Genomic DNA, 18206 nt, shown 5'->3' with positions numbered 1-18206 from the left:
AACCCATCCACAAACCATACATTTTATATGAAATAATTTTTTAGCAATGAACATCTGGAACATATGATCAAGTGCAAGACAAAGGGATCTTTATTAGCTTGAAAACCTAGATATAGAAATTCCAGCCTAAGCATATACAATCGTTTTTCAAAACTGATCATTTCTTTTTCAAACTACCAACTTTCTTACCTAAAGAAGGCTCCAAAGTTACAGTTCACGGTGAATGAATGAAATGAAGTAACTGCTGCCATAGGGTACTCACCAATATCCATTTGATTTCACTTCCTAGCTTGGCAAAACACCACAAAAACACATTCATCAGAATATATAAGTAAAAATTCAGCAATTTTTATACTTAGGGCATTTATATATCATTGTATATGCTGAAAGTTATTATCAGAAAATTACTGATTCCCAAACTATTTTCCACTCAGAAGAAAAGCTGCCCATTAAAGCAAAAACAAGAACAAAATACCACTAGCCTCATCAATAGAAATAGAGCAACACTCACCAGGAATTACACATGAAGCTCTACTCAAATAGAAGACTGTGGATCAAACAGTCAAATGAGGGCTCTAAAAATTCACATTTTAATAAAAACATATAGGGAGTTACTACAGAACAATTAGGGTAGCCCTGATTACATTTGTTAATAGGCTATGTAAATCTTTCAGTTCCAGTTTTTAGAAGCACATGCCACCACTACTTTTCATACTGTTCATGGGGTTCTCAAGGTAAGAATACTGAAGTGGTTTGCCATTCCCTTCTCCAGCGGACCACGTTTTGTCAGAACTCTCCACCATGACCCATCTGTCTTGGGTGGCCCTACACGGCATGGCTCATAGTTTGAGTTAGACAAGGTTGTGGTCCATGTGATCAGATTGGTTAGTTTTTTGTGATTGTGGTTTTCATTCTGTCTGCCCTCTGAAGAAGAAGGATAAGAGGCTTATGGAAGCGTCCTGATGGGAGAGACTGACTGAGGGGGAAACTGGGTCTTGATCTGATGGGCAGGGCCATGCTCAGTAAATCTTTAATTCAATTTTCTGTTGACGGGGAGGGCTGTGTTCCCTCCCTGTGGTTTGACCTAAGGCCAAACTATGGAGAAGGTAATGAAGATAACGGCGACTTCCTTCAAAAGGTCCCATGCAGGCACTGCTGCACTCAGTGCCCCCAACCCTGCAGCAGGCCACTGCCGACCCACGCCTCCACCGAGACTCCTGGACACTCACGGGCAAGGCTGAGTCAGTCTCTTGTGGGGTCCCTGCTGCTCTTTCCTGGGTCCTGGTACACACAAGGTTTTGTTTGTGCCCTCCAAGAGTCTGTTTCCTCAGTCTTGTGTAAGTTCTGGGGGCTCTATGGTGGGGTTAATGGTGACCTCTTCCAAGAGGTCACATGCCATACCCAGGTCTACTGCACCCAGAGCCCCTGCAGCAGTCCACTGCTGACCCATACCTCCACAGGAGACACTCAAACACAGTTCTGGCTCAGTCTCTGCAGGGTCTTTGGGTCCTGGTGTGCACAAGGTTTGTTTGAGCCCTCCAAGAGTCTCTGGCAGGTATGAGGTTTGATTCTAAACACGATTTTGCCTCTCCTACCATCTTCCTGGGGATTCTCCTTTGCCCTTGGATGTGGGGTATCTTTTTTTTGGTGGGATCCAACATTCTCCTGTTGACAGTTGTCCAGTAGCAAGTTGTAATTTTGGAGTTCTCACAGGAGAAGATGAGCACACATCCCTCTACTCCACCATCCTGGAGAAAATCTTGGCTTGAAATTCAACAATCAGAAAACTAAGATCATGGCATCTGGTTCCATCACTTCATGGCAGATAGATGGGGAAACAAAGGACACAGTGACAGACTTTATTTTCTGGGGCTCCAAAATCACTGAAGACGGTGACTGCAGCCATGAAATTAGAAGACGCTTACTCCTTGGAAGGAAAGTTATAACCAACCTAGACAGCATATTAAAAAGCAGAGACACTACTTTGCCAACAAAGGTCCATCTAATCAAGGCTACGGTTTTTCCAGTAGTCTTGTATGGATGTGAGAATTGGACTATAAAGAAAGCTGAGCTCCGAAGAACTGATGTTTTTGAACTGTGGTGTTGGAGAAGACTCTTGAGAGACCCCTAGACTGCAAGGAGATCCAACCAGTCCATCCTAAAGAAAATCAGTCCTGAATATTCATTGGAAGGACTGATGCTGAAGCTCCAATATTATGGCCACCTGATGTGAAGAACTGACTCATTAGAAAAGACCCTGATACTGGGAAAGATTGAAGGCAGGAGGAGAAGGGGACAACAGAGGATAAGATGGTTGGATGGCATCACTGACTTGAAGGACATGAGTTTGAGAAAGCTCCAGGAGTCGGTGATGGACAGGGAAGCCTGGTGTGCTGCAGTCCATGGGGTCACAAAGAGTTGGACACGACTGAGCGAATGAACTGAATTGAACACCTCTACAGTTATAATAATTAAATAAGCAGACAGAACTTTTATTATTTATCATTCCCATATGAATGTAGTCTGACTGCTGCTGCTGCTGCTGCTAAGTCGCTTCAGTCGTGTCCGACTCTGTGGAACCCCATAAATGGAAGCCCATCAGGCTCCCCCATCCCTGGGATTCTCCAGGCAAGAACACTGGAGTGGGTTGCCATTTCCTTCTCCAATGCATGAAAGTGAAAAGTGAAAGGGAAGTCGCTCAGTCATGTCCGACTCTTAGCGACCCCATGGACTACAGCCTACCAGGCTCCTCCATCCATGGGATTTTCCAGGCAAGAGTACTAGAGTGGGGTGCCATTGTCTGCTGTTACCATAAGCTTCTGTGGTTTTTAAATTTTTCACCTGTATTGACAGACATAATTGATTTGTTCATGATTTATTAGTATTCTCTTTGAAGTTTGATCAATTTCTGTGACTTATCAGAGTTAGGAGCAGTCTATGGATACAGAAGAAAATAAAAACAGGTCTACACCAGGCATGGCAAATAGATGGGGAAGCAATGGAAACAGTGACAGAACTTTATTTTCTTGGGCTCCAAGATCACTGTGGACGGTGACTGCAGCCAGGAAATTAAAAGAAGCTTGCTCCTTGAAAGAAAAGCAATGACAAACTTAACAGCGTATTAAAAAGCAGAGACATTACTTTGCCTACAAAGGTCCATATAGTCAAAGCTATGGTTTTTCCAGTAGTCATGTATGGATGTGAGAGCTGGACAATAAAAAAGGCTGAGCCCTAAAGAATTGATGCCTTCAAACTGTGGTGCTGGAGAAGACTCTTGAGAGTCCCTTGGACTGCAAGGAGATCAAACCAGACAATCCTAAAGGAAATCAACCTTGAATATTCATTGGAAGGACTGATGCTGAAGTTGAAGCTCCAACCCTTTGGTCATCTGATAGGAAGAGCCAACTCCCTGGAAAAGACCCTGATGCTGGCAAAGATTAAAGACAGGAGGAGAAAGGGATGGCAGAGGATGAGATGGCTGGATAGCATCACTGACTCAATGGACATGAGCTTGAGCAAACTCTGGCAGACAGTGAAGGACAGAGAAGCCTGGGGTGCTGCAGTCCACGGGGATGTAAAGAGTCAGACACGATTGAACAACTACAACAATACCAGAATAAAACTCATTGTCTGGGCATCATGAATAAGTGTCATAAAGTAAAATTAAATAAATTCACTCTGCTCCTTTTTGTAAGCCTAACTCAGTTACACACAGCAGGTGGAGGAGACAACTTATTAATAATCCACTAAAACCTTATCTTCAATCTCTAATGCCCACCATCAGCCAGCTTTCTTCTCTCTGAATCCTACTCCTAAAATAGAGCTCTGGAAGACAGACAGGGAGAATGAATTAGAGCCCAATATCCACAATTTGATTTCCAGACTGCCAAGTGTTGCTCTACTATCATACAAACCCTATCTTCCAGATAATGGCAAGGTCAGCTCTCTCTCCTTTATATTCTACTCCAGAAGTAAGCAGATGGGAGCCACCAGGGACACTTTCAGAGGAATACCACAAAAGAAGAGAGAGGTAAGTCAAGTGACTTATACTTTCCCAACCAAATGACACATAGTTTTATTTACCACAGAAACTTTTCTACTGAGCTATCAATATGGCTACTTCCATGTATGCAGGTCATGCTTTATGCTAGAAAACACTGAAGAGATCTGGAAAGGATATATAAATAGGGAGTCTCTACCTAAGACCCAGAAGTAGGCGTTGTGAAGGTACCTAACTCAGATCGGCTCACTGGAGTTTTTAAACTCGGATGAATTACTTTCCTGGTGGCTCAAGGGAGTTGACTGTTGTTTTAAGAGTCACCAAATAGTGAGGACTGGTGGAAGACAAAACCAGAATTTAGGACCCCATCAGGTGGTAAGCCACAATTGAAACATGTAGAAATGAGCAAACTTGACAGTGATCACAAGCACAAAACAGGTTTATCAGCACTTGGGGAAAAAACGTAATGATGATTCAAAGTCCACTTGGTGGCTTCACTAACCACCCTAACCCAATTTCCCTTTTTTAAATATGTTAATTAATTTGGCAGATGGGTGACCCTGTGAATCAGAGCCTCTAAAAGTATCTAAGAACTCTCCCACAGTATTCTTGAGGGAAAGATAATCAAAGACAGGTTACTGAACGTTAAAAGCCCACCTGGAAGCAGAAATGAAAGCAGCTATCTTCTGCACCATCACCAGGTTCTTCCAGATTGATGAAATGAATACACAGAAGGCACTTCTAAAGACGTCAAGTTTTTATGAGTCACAACAGTAGAAATATTGTGTAAATACTACAGATAAAGAATAAAGATTTAAAACTATCTAAAAAAATGAGACATATTTGTTGGAAGCAACAAGATGAAAATGAACAAAAACAATGAGCAAATGTCCTTAAGCAACTCTTCTAAAGTGGCACACTGAGAAATTAGATTGCTCCCCCCATATGCAGGGGACCTCTGTTAGGAGTCTGAAATCCTAGTAGTCATCAGTGCAATGGCCAGAGAGGTGTAGCCTGGACAGGGGAGCGGAAGATTTATTTCAAAATATAGTTTTGAAACTTGACTGCTTGACAGAATACTAATAGAAGAGTAAATTGTGCCAAAGGGCAAAGTCTTCCCACTGAACATAGCCCAGAGGACAAAATATAATTTTTTAAGAATGTTTTCAAAAATATTTATGTTCTTTGCAACCCACATGACCTCTGGGTTCCATTCTAAATCTAAAATCTACAATTTTTTAAAATATGAAAGTCAAACTACAGTATCATCAAAGTTCCAACAGGACATAAATAACTGGTATGTATTTATGTCAAACAAATCTTTCTTAAAGCAGTGACTGCCAACTTTCTACTGTTGTGACTCTTAAAAACTTGAACTGGGCAATGTGTTTAAATCCTTGAAACTGGGGTGGGGGAGAGTCTCAGCTGTTCCCCTCTCTTAACCCTCTCCACCTCTCCTCCAACTCCGAAGGAAAAAGGGAATGAGGACTGCAAGCCAGGCTCTCTTACAGGGAAGGCTTCTGAAATGGGGAGAGTCTCTTCTCAGTGTTGGTTACACCAAGGGATCTTAACAATTAATACAAAGGTTTCAAGAAGGCACTTTGCAACATTTTTCTGAGCAAATAATCAGTTTTTCCACTTCATATTTTGGGGGAAATTTCTGGGCACAGGTAACTAAAGACAAAACCAATAACACCTAAAGGGGCAGAGATTCTTCCAAATTACAGGGAAGGCTTGTGTCTACTTTTCTCCAGGACATGCCTTTGTAAACATAAACTCTTAACAGGCTCCTCCTGTTAAGGTAAAACACTTCAAGTCGTCGTGCAAAAGAGACCGCGTAATCAGTAATCATACAGGTAATGAAAACATCAACTAATACGCGCTTAAGAGAGAGGTTAAGACGAATATAATCCGTTCAGAGCTTACCCTCCAAAGATGAACAAAATGACTAAATTCGGGAAACCTGGGTCCCGGGCTGGGCCCTGCAGAAAAACCACCATAGGAAGAAACGAACAACCCGAGGCTGTAAAACCTCAGACAGAAGACCCCACCTCGAGGAAAAGCAAATGCGGGGGTGGGGGTTGGCCACGGCAGCCTGGCCTGGGGTCGGGAGGAGTCTCTAGCCGGGGGTGCCCCCTCCCGCTCCCCGTTTCGGGGAGCCCAGTGCCCGGGCTGAGGACGCCAGGTCGCGCCTCCTCGTTCCGGGAGAAAGCGCGCTAGCCGGGTCCTCAAACAACCCGCCCCGGGCAGGACCCGCGCTCCTGCCCGCGGCTTCCTCAAAGCTAGTGGAGGCGCAGCCCCCCGCAGACCTCCGCTCTCCCCAGAAGGAAAGGATACCTGGAGACACACAAACGCGTGTCTTTCCGTGCGCCCGGGCTTTCGCCGGCCGGGCTGCGGCGTCGGCCCAATTCCCCCCCGTCCGAGCTCTGGGCAGCTGCCCTGGAACCGGATACGCTGGGCCCGGGACGAAGACCCCAGAGCTCGCGGGCGTCCCCCAGGCCCTCCCCCGGCCCCGCCCCCGGGCGGCCACGCATGCGCATAGCTCCAACTGTCTCAGGGGACCTGTGCGTGCGGGCTCCCACCCGCTCAGGGGCATCTCCTTAAGTGGTGACTGGGAGGGTTTTCTGCCTGCTAGCCTTCAGCTAAATTGATGTGACACCTGCGCGGTGAAATCTTAACGACCAGCCCATCCGAATGGGAGTGAATTCACAGTTCCAGGGTCTAGAACGTAACTTCCCTGGAAAGTGCACCCTTTATTAATACACAGATACATGAAACTTAAAATACTGAGAGTGTTAACAGTTCAGTGTTAAATATGTGTATATCAACTCCCCGTCCTGTGCCACATCTCACTCCCTGAGGATAACACTGTTCTTGTGTAAATTACTAGACCTTCCGTACATACACAGAAGTATCCAATGAGAAGCAAGGATTTTATTACTCTCATTTGCTAAGTTTGAAAAAAAACTCTGGGATCAAATTATATATAATGTTCTGGAACTTCTTTTGCTTACTACACCACGGACATATTTCTCTATAAACTTCTCTATCAACACAAATCCCCCTCATACTTTTTTTTTTTTTTTTTTTTGCAAACAACTCTCTTAAGGTATAATTGACAAAATAAACTGCAGATACTTAAAACATACAATTCGATAAGTCTGAACATACACATTTCTTCCAAAAGTTTCCTTATGCCTGTCTATAATCCCTCCTCCAACACTTTCCCCATCTGCTTTCTGACACTACAGATTAGTTCACATTTTCTAGAATTTTACATAAATTGAATCATAGAGTATGTACTCTTTTTATCTGGTTATTTGCACTCAGCATAATTATTTTGAGTATCATAGTGTTAGTTGCTCAGTCTTGTCTGACTCTTTGTTACCCTATGGACTGTAGTCCACCAGGCTCCTCTGTCCATGCAGTTCTCCAGGCAAGAATACTTGAGTGGGTAACCATTCCTTTCTCTAGGGGATCTTCCCTGACCAGGGATTGAACCCAGGTCTTCTGTACTGCAGGTGGATTCTTTACCATCTTAACCACCAGGGAAACCACCAGGGAAATGAGTATCATAGCTCATTTGTTTTTACTGCTGAGTAGTATTCCATTTTACAGATATAACACAGTTTATATATACATTCACCTGAAGATGGACATTTGGCTATTACAAATAAAGCTGCTATGAACATTACTGTACACATCTTTGGACATGTTCATTTCTCTTGGGTGAACACCTAGTATGGAAGAGCTGCACTGTATAATAGATGAAATCACCCTTCTGGAAGAAAGCCAAGAGGAACTGAAGAGCCTCTTGAGGAAAGTGAAAGAGGAGAGTGAAAAAGCTGGCTTAAAACTCAACATTCAAAAAACTAAGATCATGGCATCCGGTCCCATCATTTTATGGCAAATAAATGGGGAAACAATGGAAACAGTGACAAACTTTATTTTCCTGGGCTCCAAAATCACTGCAGATGGTGGCTGCAGCCATGAAATTAAAAGATGCTTGCTCCTTGGAAGAAAAGCTATGATCAACCTAGACAGCATATTAAAAAGCAGAGACATTACTTTGCCAACAAAGGTCTGTCTAGTCAAAGCTATGGTTTTTTCAGTAGTCGTATATGGATGTGAGAGTTGGGCAATAAAGAAAGCTGAGCCTCGAAGAATTGATGCCTTTTTTTAAAATTTTTTTTATTTTTTTGAATTGATGCTTTTGAACTGTGGTGCTGGAGAAGACTCTTGAGAGTCCCTTGGACTGCAAGGATATCAAACCAGTCAATCCTAAAGGAAATCAGTCCTGAATATTCATTGGAAGGACTGATGCTGAAGCTGAAGCTCCAATACTGTGGCCACCCAATTCAAAGAGCCAACTCATTGGAAAAGACCCTGATGCTGGGAAAGATTGAAGGCAGGAAGAAAAGGGGAAGACAGAGGATGAGATCATTGGATGGCATCACCAACTCGTTGGACATGAGTTTGAGCAAGCTCCAGGAGTTGGTGATGGACAGGGAAGCCTGGCATGCTACAGTCCATGGGGTCACAAAGAGTCAGACACAACTGGGAGACTGAACTGAACTAACTTCTAAAGAAGATTGCCAGTCTTTTCCAACAAGGCTATTTTATATTCCCACCAGAAGTGTGTTACAGCTCCATTTCCTCCACATCCTCACCCCCACTTTTTAATCTAATAGATATCTAGAGGTATCACAATACAGTTTAAATGTACATTTCCCTAGTAAATAATGCTGTTGAACATTTCTTCATGTGTTTATTTGCCATCTGTACAACCTTTTTGGTTATGTGTCTGTTAAAATATTGCCTAGTTTTAATTCGGTTGTCTGTTTTCTCACTGAATTTTGAGAATTCTTTATACATTCTGCATACAAATCCCCTATCAGACATAAGACTTACAACCTTTTTTTTTTTCCCAGTCTATATGTAAGTTGTCTTTCTACTCTCCTTTTGAAGAGTAGAAGTTTTCATTTTGATGAAGTCTGGTTTATCAATTTGACCTTTTGTGGATCATGATGTCCATCTAAGAAATTTTTGCCTAAGCCAAGTTCACAAAGATTTTCTCCTATATGGTTTATAATTTTAGATTTTACATGTAGGTTTATGATTCATTTGAGTTAACTTTTGTGTATGAATCAAAGTTCACTTTTTTTTTTGTATGTATATCCAATTACTTCATGCTCTTTGTGTCCGACTCTTTGCGACCCCATGGACTGTGGCCTACCAGGCACCTCAGTCCATGGGATTTTCCAGGCAAGAATCCTGGAATGGGTTGCCATTTCCTTCTCCAGGGGATCTTCCCGACCCAGGGATCAAACCCGGGTCTCCTGCACTGTAGGCAGACGCTTTACTGTCTGAGCTTCCAGGGAAGCCCCCTTGAGTTAACTTTTGTGTATGAATCGAAGTTCACTTTTTTTTTTTTGGTATGTATATCCAATTACTTCATGTCTAGCTTTTGAAAAGATTGTTGCTTTTCTCCACTGAATTGCCTCTGCGTCTTTGCAGAACAGTTGTTCATGTATACATGGTCTAAGAGTCTCTATTTTGTTTAATTGATATATTTTCCCATCTTTATGCCAACATCACACTGCCTTGTTTCTGTAACTTTGTAATAATTATTAAAATCAGGTAATTTTAGCCCTCCAACTTGTTCTTTTTCAAGGCCCTATTGGCTCTTTTGTTTTATTGGTTTGTTTGTTTAACATTTTATTTTGTATTGGGGTATAGTCAGTTAATAACGCTGTGATAGTCTCAGGTAAGCAGTGAAAGGACTCAGCCATACGTATACATGTATCCATTCTCCCCCAAACTCCCCTCCCATCCAGGCTTTATTATGACTATTCAATATTCTTTGTATTTCTATTTGCATTTTAGACTCAGTTTGTCAATATCTACAAAAAAAAAAAAGTCTTGATGGGATCTTGCTAGAGATTGCCTTGAATCTAGAAATCAGTGTAGGGAGAATTGATAGCTTAAAAATATCAAGTCTTCAAACTGATGAACATAATATAGCTTTCATGTATTTAGGTCCTCTTTAATTTCTCTCAGCAATGTTTGAGTTTTTATACAGGTGTTGCACACTTTTTTTTCCTCCCCAGAGATACCCTAGGTATTTTAGAGGAGTCTAGGGGTCTACAGTCCATGGCGTGGCAAAGAGTTGGATACGACTTGGCAACTGAGCATGCACAAATCCTTAGCCTTCTAATCTTTCGGCTTCCCAGGTGATACAGTGGTAAAGACTCCAACTGCCAGTGCAGGAGATGCAAGAGACGTGAGTTTGATCCCTGGGTCAGGAAGATCCCCGGGTCAGGAAGATCCCCTGGAGGAGTAAATGGCAACCTACTCCAATATTCTTTCATGGAAAATTCCACAGGCAGAGGAGCCTAGCATCTACAGTCCATGGGGTCACAAAGAATTAGACATGACTGAGTGAGCGACACACACCCTAGGTATTTATAGTTTTTACAAGGCTGTTGTAAACAATATTGCTTTATATGTTTTAATTCCTAATCATTTGGTGCAAATATATAGAAATATAATTGACTTTTGTACATTGATCTTGTATCTTGCTGTGCTGTGTTTTGTTGCTCAGTCATGGCAGACTCATTGTGACCCCATGGACTGTAGCCAACCAGGTTCCTCTGTCCATGGAATTCTCCAGGCTAGAATGCTGGAGGGGGTAGACATTCCCTTCTCCAGGGGATCTTCCCAACCCAGGGATCGTACCCAGGTCTCCTGTAATGCAGGCCGATTCTTTACTGTCTGAGCCACCAGGGAGCAAACTTGCTCAAATCACTTTTAGTTCTAGAAGCCTCCATTGGCATCTAGTACATTCCACTGGATTTTCTACATAGACAATCATGTCATAAAAGCAGTTATTGTTTGTCCCAACTGAATGCTGCTGCTACTGCTAAGTCACTTCAGTCGTGTCCGACTCTGTGCAACCCCATAGACAGCAGCCCACCAGGCTCCACCGTCCCTGGGATTCTCCAGGCAAGAACACTGGAGTGGGTTGCCATTTCCTTCTCCAGTGCATGGAAGTGAAAAGTGAAAGTGAAGTCGCTCAGTCGTGTCCGACTCTTAGCGACCCCATGGACTGCAGCCTACCAGGCTCCTCCGTCCATGGGATTTTCCAGGCAAGAGTACTGGAGTGGGGTGCCATCGCCTTACCAATATAATTATGCTCTGAAGATCTATTCTGCCTTTCTTTTAAGAATTTGGTGTTTCAGTCCAGGTTTGATGCATGAGACAGGGTGCTCAGGGCCGGAGCACTGGGATGACCCTGAGGGATGAGATGGGAAGGGAGGTGGGAGGGGGGTTCAGGATGGGGAACACATGTACACCCATGGCTGATTCATGTCAATGTATGGCAAAAACCACTGCAATATTGTAAATTAATTAGCCTCCAATTAAAATAATTAATTAAAAAAGAGGTTGGTGTTTAGTATTTTAAAAGATATATAATCTATATTCTAAATAAGTTAAGACTTTTTGCTTTTGCTCCATATTCCTTTAAATTAAGCTTTCCCCAAAGGAAATTAGTAAATGTAAAATTAGTAAAGTAAAAATTAAGGGTTTTCATTTTAAAATCAGAAATGCCAGCTAGTGCGTCTCTGAATGTGGAAGAACTTGCTGCTGTTTTCAGTGTTTTCAGACACAGTATGAAGCCCCTGAAAAGAGAGGGAATTATGAAATGAGCATTTCTAAGTGGGTCAGGGCTAGTCATCCCTGACAATACTGATTCAAAGCCACTATCCTGTTTTGAAAAGTGAATAAAATCAAGGGGATTGTGTGGAGCTCAAGATTCCATAAACACTGTGTTCTGTCTCATGTAAGGTAGCCTTGTTTTGTACCATCTTGTGGATCTGAACTTATCATTTCTTAAAACAGAGAAGAAAAATGATTTTGACCTTTTCCTTTTCACTAATGCTTTTGTAAGTCAAGTTTTTATAGTACAAAGTCTTTAAAATGAAATGTGACATTGAACTGTGTGTTCCCACTGATTTGAAAAGCTGTAACATAAATTTGTAATTTTTAAAGATAATTTTCTGTAACATTGAATTATGTGTTCCAACTGATTTTAAAAGCTGTAACATGGATTAGCTAGTTTTAAAAGCTGTAACATAAATTTGTAAATGATTCTGCAAATATACTTGATTTTAAAAGGACACTGATTTATTGCTATGTTTAACTAAACATTTCATAGAAATAGTTAATTTATAGATAATTTTCTGTAGTCAGCTATGAAAGGCAAAGTGTGTATTATTAATTTGACTGTCCACACAAATCTGGGATTATAGAGAGAAACAAGATCAGTCATTTCAAATCATGTGATAAAAGTAGGTTAGTAGGTCATGTTTTATAGCTGTTCAGGTGATCAGCCATCTTTAAAGGCATTTCAAAAAGTAGTCATTAGCAAGAATGAAAATTTCTTAGCTGTTTAATTAGAGGAAAAATTTAATACTAAAATATTTTCCTTGTAAAGAACAGCAAGTGCTTTCAATGTGTTAAAATTTCCCCTTTATTATGTTTTCCTATGGCAATTTAAAATCGTTGAAAAATGCCATGTCTTAAGATTGGAAATTAAATACACAATAGTTTAATTTGATGTACTGGCTTTATAAAGTAAATGCTCCAAAGTAGGTTTTGTTTTTAATAATTATTATTCATTATCATAAAGGATACACTGTATTGCCAGTTGATTACATTACAACTGTCAGAGGAAATGGAAAAGATACTATAATATTTAAGGGAAATAATATTTTAAATATCACAGGATAGCAGTAGACTGGCAGCAAACACACCAATAAGTAAGCAAACAGAAATAGGATAGCTCTTTGTTACAAGGTATCAAGGAGACACTAAACACAGGCTCAGAGACATCAGCAGAGTTTGCCTATCAACAGCAATGGCAAGCAGTCTAGCACAGAGAACAGAGCAAGAACAAACCCAGGGGGACCTCTCTGGTGGTCCAGTGGTTAAGAATCTGCCTGCCAATGCTGGGGACACGGGTTCCATGCCTGGTCTAGGAAGATTCCACATGACGTGGGGCAACTAAACCTGTGTGCCCCACAACTGCACCTGGAGCCCGTGCTTGGCAACAAAGAATAAGAAACCCACACACCACAACAAAGAGTATCCCCACTCGCCACAACAGGAGAAAGCCTGCACGTAGCAACAGAGACCCAGCACAGCCATAAATAAATGATTAGGTAAAATTTAAAAAAAACTGAGCCACACAGTCAAACACAGGCCAATGTCACAACCATAATGTCCGCTACTGCTCACGTCACCGCCGATCAATCACACACCTACCACCACGTCTTCTAGATGGTGGTGTTAATGAAAGTATTACCTCAGTAGAAATTCAAACCAAGCACAGCATGTCTGGCTTTTATATTTCCCTGTGTGAACTCCCTGTGTTGAGTAAAATTGCAAAGCTCAGCATTTACAGAGAGTGTTACAGCTTTGACTCTTTCAAATGAGTAGTCTTATTTGAGCTTTATAAACATAGGATGAGGTATGCAAAACATGTTGAATAAGAATCAAAGTGAAAAAAAAAATCCAAGTGACACCTCTTTCCGGACCCCATGCATACCCAGCACATGGCATGGTGTGGGCTCTCAGTTGGGCTTTGAGGAAGAGTCTTGAGAATGCATGAAGCTTTTGAGAATGCACAAAGCTTTGGGTTTAGGGGCAATGATTTTCCTCCAGAAGGGGGAAGCAGATCACATGTGTGAGTTGGAGCTATTTTCTTCCTTTAATGATGATTCACAGAGCGTGTATTCAGTTTGGGCTGAATTATAGTAAAAAAGTGTATTTTAGATCCCCAAATCCTTACTGAGCATTTTTGCCCTTACGTTTAATAAAAGAAGTTTTCTCTTCAGAGAAAATTTGGTTACTCACTTTCCTTTATCAACATCAATTACAACTTCCTGCCTTTAGGGAACTTTTCAAACCTTTGAAAGGAAAATCTCTACACCATCTACTATTGAATGAAGGGTGTTTCATTAAGAACAAATTACTGTTGAGTCATATCCTGAAAGTGACTCTTTCTTTTTAACAGAAAACTTCTATGGGTGCTTCAGACAGGAACCAAGTCAAACTCTTAATATATTGATGTATTCCCTTTGGAGCAGAGGTTTCATCTGGAATCCAGAAAAAAATAACTAACATCAAGCTTGTAGAATGCCATATATAGGTTCCCTTTGACAAGTGACAGTCATGATGTGCAACTATGTCACTAACTCACATAAAATTTAGTTACATTTCCTTGAATTAACTACCTAGAGAACTACGCTAAAAACATTAATTAATGAACCACAGCAGTTCTCCTACAATATTCATGCCGTCCCTAGCACTTTTCCTAGCCGTTCTCAATATAGAGCTAGACATTATTCATAAAAGATAATGGATTTGAGTAAAAGTTCCTTTTCACAAACTCAGATTCCCCTATATTCTGGAAGCTGTATAAAATCTATTTTCAAGAAGCCTAAATTTAATTTAGATTTTTTTGGCTAATATTCCATAGCAATATGTTGAGAATTATAATGATTTTACTTCTGAATTATGTCAGGGAAAAAAAAATCCCCAAATAGTTTTTATACCAAATGCTTCAAATTTTAAACTTTGATGCACAGCCTCTTGCAAAGTAGGAATAATGATGGGAAGGCATCAGTTTTCTCTGACCAGAAATCATCACATTAGCTTGTTCTTTTAGCTTTGGTTTCTTCTACTCTCAACCCAAGTCACAGACACTTTTCTAGATATAGGACAGTAACATACAATGATTTTTTTTTTGAGTACACTATTTTATAACATTTATTTTTACTTGGAGGGTAAATGCTTTATAGTGTTGTGTTGGCTTCTTCTATACAATGTGAATCAGGTCATAAGTATACATATGGCCCCTCCCCCTTGAATCCCCCTGCCCCCAACCCCATCTCACTCCTCCAGGCTCTCCATATATCGCGTTGAACTCCTGTGTTATACAGGAACATCCCATTAGCTATCTATTTTACATATGGTAATGTATATGTTGGAGAAGGAAATGGCAACCCACTCCAGTATTCTTGCCTGAAGAATCCCATGGACAGAGGAGCCTGGTGGGCTACAGTTCATGGGGTCGCAAAGAGTCGGACATGACTGAGCATCTGAGCACAGTATGTATGTTTCAATTCTTCTCTCTCAATTCGTGGCACCCTCTCCTTTCCCTGCTGGGTCCAACGTCTGTTCTCGATGTCTGCATCTCTATTTCTGCCCTGCAAAAAGTTCATCAGTACCATTTTTCTAGATTCCATATATATATGCATTAATACAAGGGATTTGTTTTTCTCTTTCTGACTTACTTCATTCTGTATAACAAGCTCTATGTTCAGCCACTTCATGAGAACTGACTCAGATGTGTTCCCTTCTAATATTCCACTGTGTATACGTACCACAACTTCTTTTTCTATTCCTCTGTTAATGGACATCTAGGTTGCTTCCATGTCTTAGCTATTGTAAATAGTGCTACAATGAACATACATGTTTGAATACACTGTTTAATTATGTCCTATTCCACAGCAAAGAGTCTGGATGCAGTCTCTGGCTTTCCAAACCCGATTGCTCTGACAACTCCTCTCCTTGGCTGCCCCCTCTCCCATTACCTCAACCTCTTGACTGCAGGGGTGCCCCGGCTCGGCTCAGTTCTAGGAGCACTTCTGTCTCTATTTATGCTGATTCTCTTGGTGACATCACTCCTCCTGGTTTTAAGCTCAGTCTATATGTTATTGATTCCCAAATCTAGATCTCCCTCTCGAGTCCTCCCCTCTCTCTTGAACTCCAGACTTTTATATCCAATTCTCCCTTTGACTTCTGCTGGATTTACAATAGTCATCTCAAACTTGTGTCCAAGGTGACTTCTAGATTCTCTTCTTAAAAACACGTTTCTCTTGCTGTTTTCCTATCTCATTAAATAGCAATACTGTGTTTTTAGTTTCACAGGCCCAGAACTTTGGAATTCTCTATTTTCTTTCACACTTTATGTAAAATATGTCAACAAATTTCAGCTCTATCTTCGAAACATGTCCAGAATCTAAATACCTCTCCCCACGCTGACTATCACAACTCTGGTCCAAGCCACTACCATCTCACCTGGAGTGTTTGGGGGCCTCCCATTTGCCTCCCTGCCTCCACTCTTGGTCTACAATGTATTCTAAATGCGGAGGGCCAGAGGACTCCTGTAAGGATGTCAACTCATGTCAATCCTCTGCTTGAAACCCATCAATGGTGTCCTTCCACTCAGAGTAAAACATAGTCCTTATAAGGACCTAAGAACCCTCCCTGTAATCTGTCCTCTGCTACGCCATCCCCTTGACTTCATCTTCTACTCCCTCCTCCCTCCATCCTTCACTCTAGTCTCTGTTCCTCAAATCTTGTAAGAATACTCTTGTCTCAGGCCTTCACCATTCACTTTCCCCTCTACCTGGAATGCTCTTTCCATAGATACCTACAAGGCTTACTCCCTCTTCTCCTTCAGAAAATGAAAATGTTAGTTTCTCAGTCATGTCAAACTCTTTGTGACCCCATGGTCTGTAGCCTGCCAGGCTCATCTGTCCATGGGATTCTCCAGGCAAGAATACTGGAGAGGGTTGCCATGCCCTTCTCTGGGGGATCTTCCTGATCCAGGGATTGAACCCAGGTCTCCCAAAAGCAGAGACATTACCTTGTCAACAAAGGTCCATCTAGTCAAGGCTATGGTTTTTCCAGTGGTCTTGTATGGATGTGACAGTTGGACTATAAAAAAAACTGAACACCAAAGAATTGATGCTTTTGAACTGTGGTGTTGGAGAAGACTCTTGAGAGTCCCTTGGACTGCAAGGAGATCCAACCAGTCCATCCTAAAGGAGATCAATCCTGGGTGTTCATTGGAAGGACTGATGTTGAAGCTGAAACTCCAATACTTTGGGCACCTGATGCAAAGAGCTGATTCATTGGAAAAGACCCTGATGCTGGGAAAGATTGAGGGCAGGAAGAGAAGGGGACCACAGAGGATGAGATGGTTGGATGGCATTACCGACTCAATGGACATAGGTTTGGGTGAACTCCGGGAATTGATGATGGACAGGGAGGCCTGGTGTGCTGCGGTTCATGGGGTCGCAAAGAGTCAGACATGACTGAGCAATTGAACTGAACTGAACTGAACTCCCGCGTTGCAGGCAGATTCTTTACCATTTGAGCTACTGGGAAAGCCTAGGGCTTTACTCAAATCTCACTTGCTTCATTTTCTCCTTGTTACTAATGACTATATCATATACTGTAGAGTGTGGCAGAGAATGAGATAGTTAGATATCATCACTGACTCAATGGACATGAATTGGAGCAAACTCCAGGAGACAGTGAAGTATTGCAGGAAGAGGGACACCTCCCAGGGCTCAAGAGTGGGCTCTTGTCTAACACTGGGAAATGAATTGTCTGAGGAGACACATGTGCTGATGAAACAAGAGACTTTATTAGGAAAGGGTGCCCGGGAAGAGAGCCACAGGGTAAAGGAACCAGGAGAACTGCTCTACCACGTGGCTCGGGGTCTCAGGTTTTGTGGTGATGGGATTTGTTTCTGGGTTGTCTTTAGCCAATCATGCTGACTCAGAGTCCTTTCTGGCAGTGCACGCATTGCTCAGCCAAGATGGATGCCAGTGAGAAGGATTCTGGGAGGTGGTCAGACATGCGGTGTGTCCTTTTGAGCTTTCTTGAACTCTTTTGGTTGGTGATGGCTTGTTAGTTCAGTGTTCCTTCCTAGGACCACCTGTCATAAAATAACTCACACAAATGGTTACTAGGGTGCCTGGCCAGGGTGGGCGGTTTTAGTCAGTGTGTTTCCTCTAATAGAAGGACAGGGAAGCCTGGCATGCTGCAGTCCATGGGGTTGCAAAGAGTTGGACACAACTTAGCCACTGAACAATAACAACAACCACAGATACATTTTTCTTATCTATTGTTCCCACTAGAATGTAAGCTCCAGGCAGGCAGGATTTTTGTCTGTTTCATTCGCTGCTGTATCCTCACTATTCAGAATAGCGCCTGGCACGTAGCAAGTACTCAATGAGCAATTGTAAAGGGGATGAGTAAATGAACATCTTGTCATCTCACAAAATCGTTCCAACAGATAGAAAATGGATGGGTGAATGGATGGATGGACAGAGTAAGCCTATAT

General features: G+C 41.9%; 1 protein-coding gene across 10 annotated transcripts in view; it reads right to left on the bottom strand.

Moving 5' to 3' along the window:
• The window catches only part of LOC147369407 (F-box/LRR-repeat protein 21), a 54653-nt gene extending 48075 nt beyond the window's left edge, over window positions 1–6578 (bottom strand). For 4 of the 10 annotated variants that reach the window (XM_086413635.1, XM_086413636.1, XM_086413634.1 and 1 more), the window contains exon 1: window positions 6338–6576. In XM_086413635.1, the coding sequence (XP_086269761.1) occupies window positions 6338–6540 (203 nt within the window). In that variant the 5' untranslated portion in view covers window positions 6541–6576. Of the gene's footprint in view, window positions 1–5926; window positions 6210–6337 lie in introns of those variants that run through there. The other 6 variants (XM_086413631.1, XM_086413629.1, XM_086413632.1 and 3 more) reach the window with 4 other exon arrangements.
• Between the last annotated feature and the right edge of the window lie 11628 nt (window positions 6579–18206).

The sequence above is a fragment of the Bos grunniens genome, chromosome 7, assembly GCF_055505025.1.
Source record: "Bos grunniens cultivar Pamir isolate PY7600 chromosome 7, Bosgru_T2T1.0, whole genome shotgun sequence".
In the NCBI taxonomy this organism is placed as follows: Eukaryota; Metazoa; Chordata; class Mammalia; order Artiodactyla; family Bovidae; genus Bos; species Bos grunniens.
The sequence above is the reverse complement of the archived record's forward strand: the minus strand, read 5'-3'. Positions and strand labels throughout refer to the sequence as shown.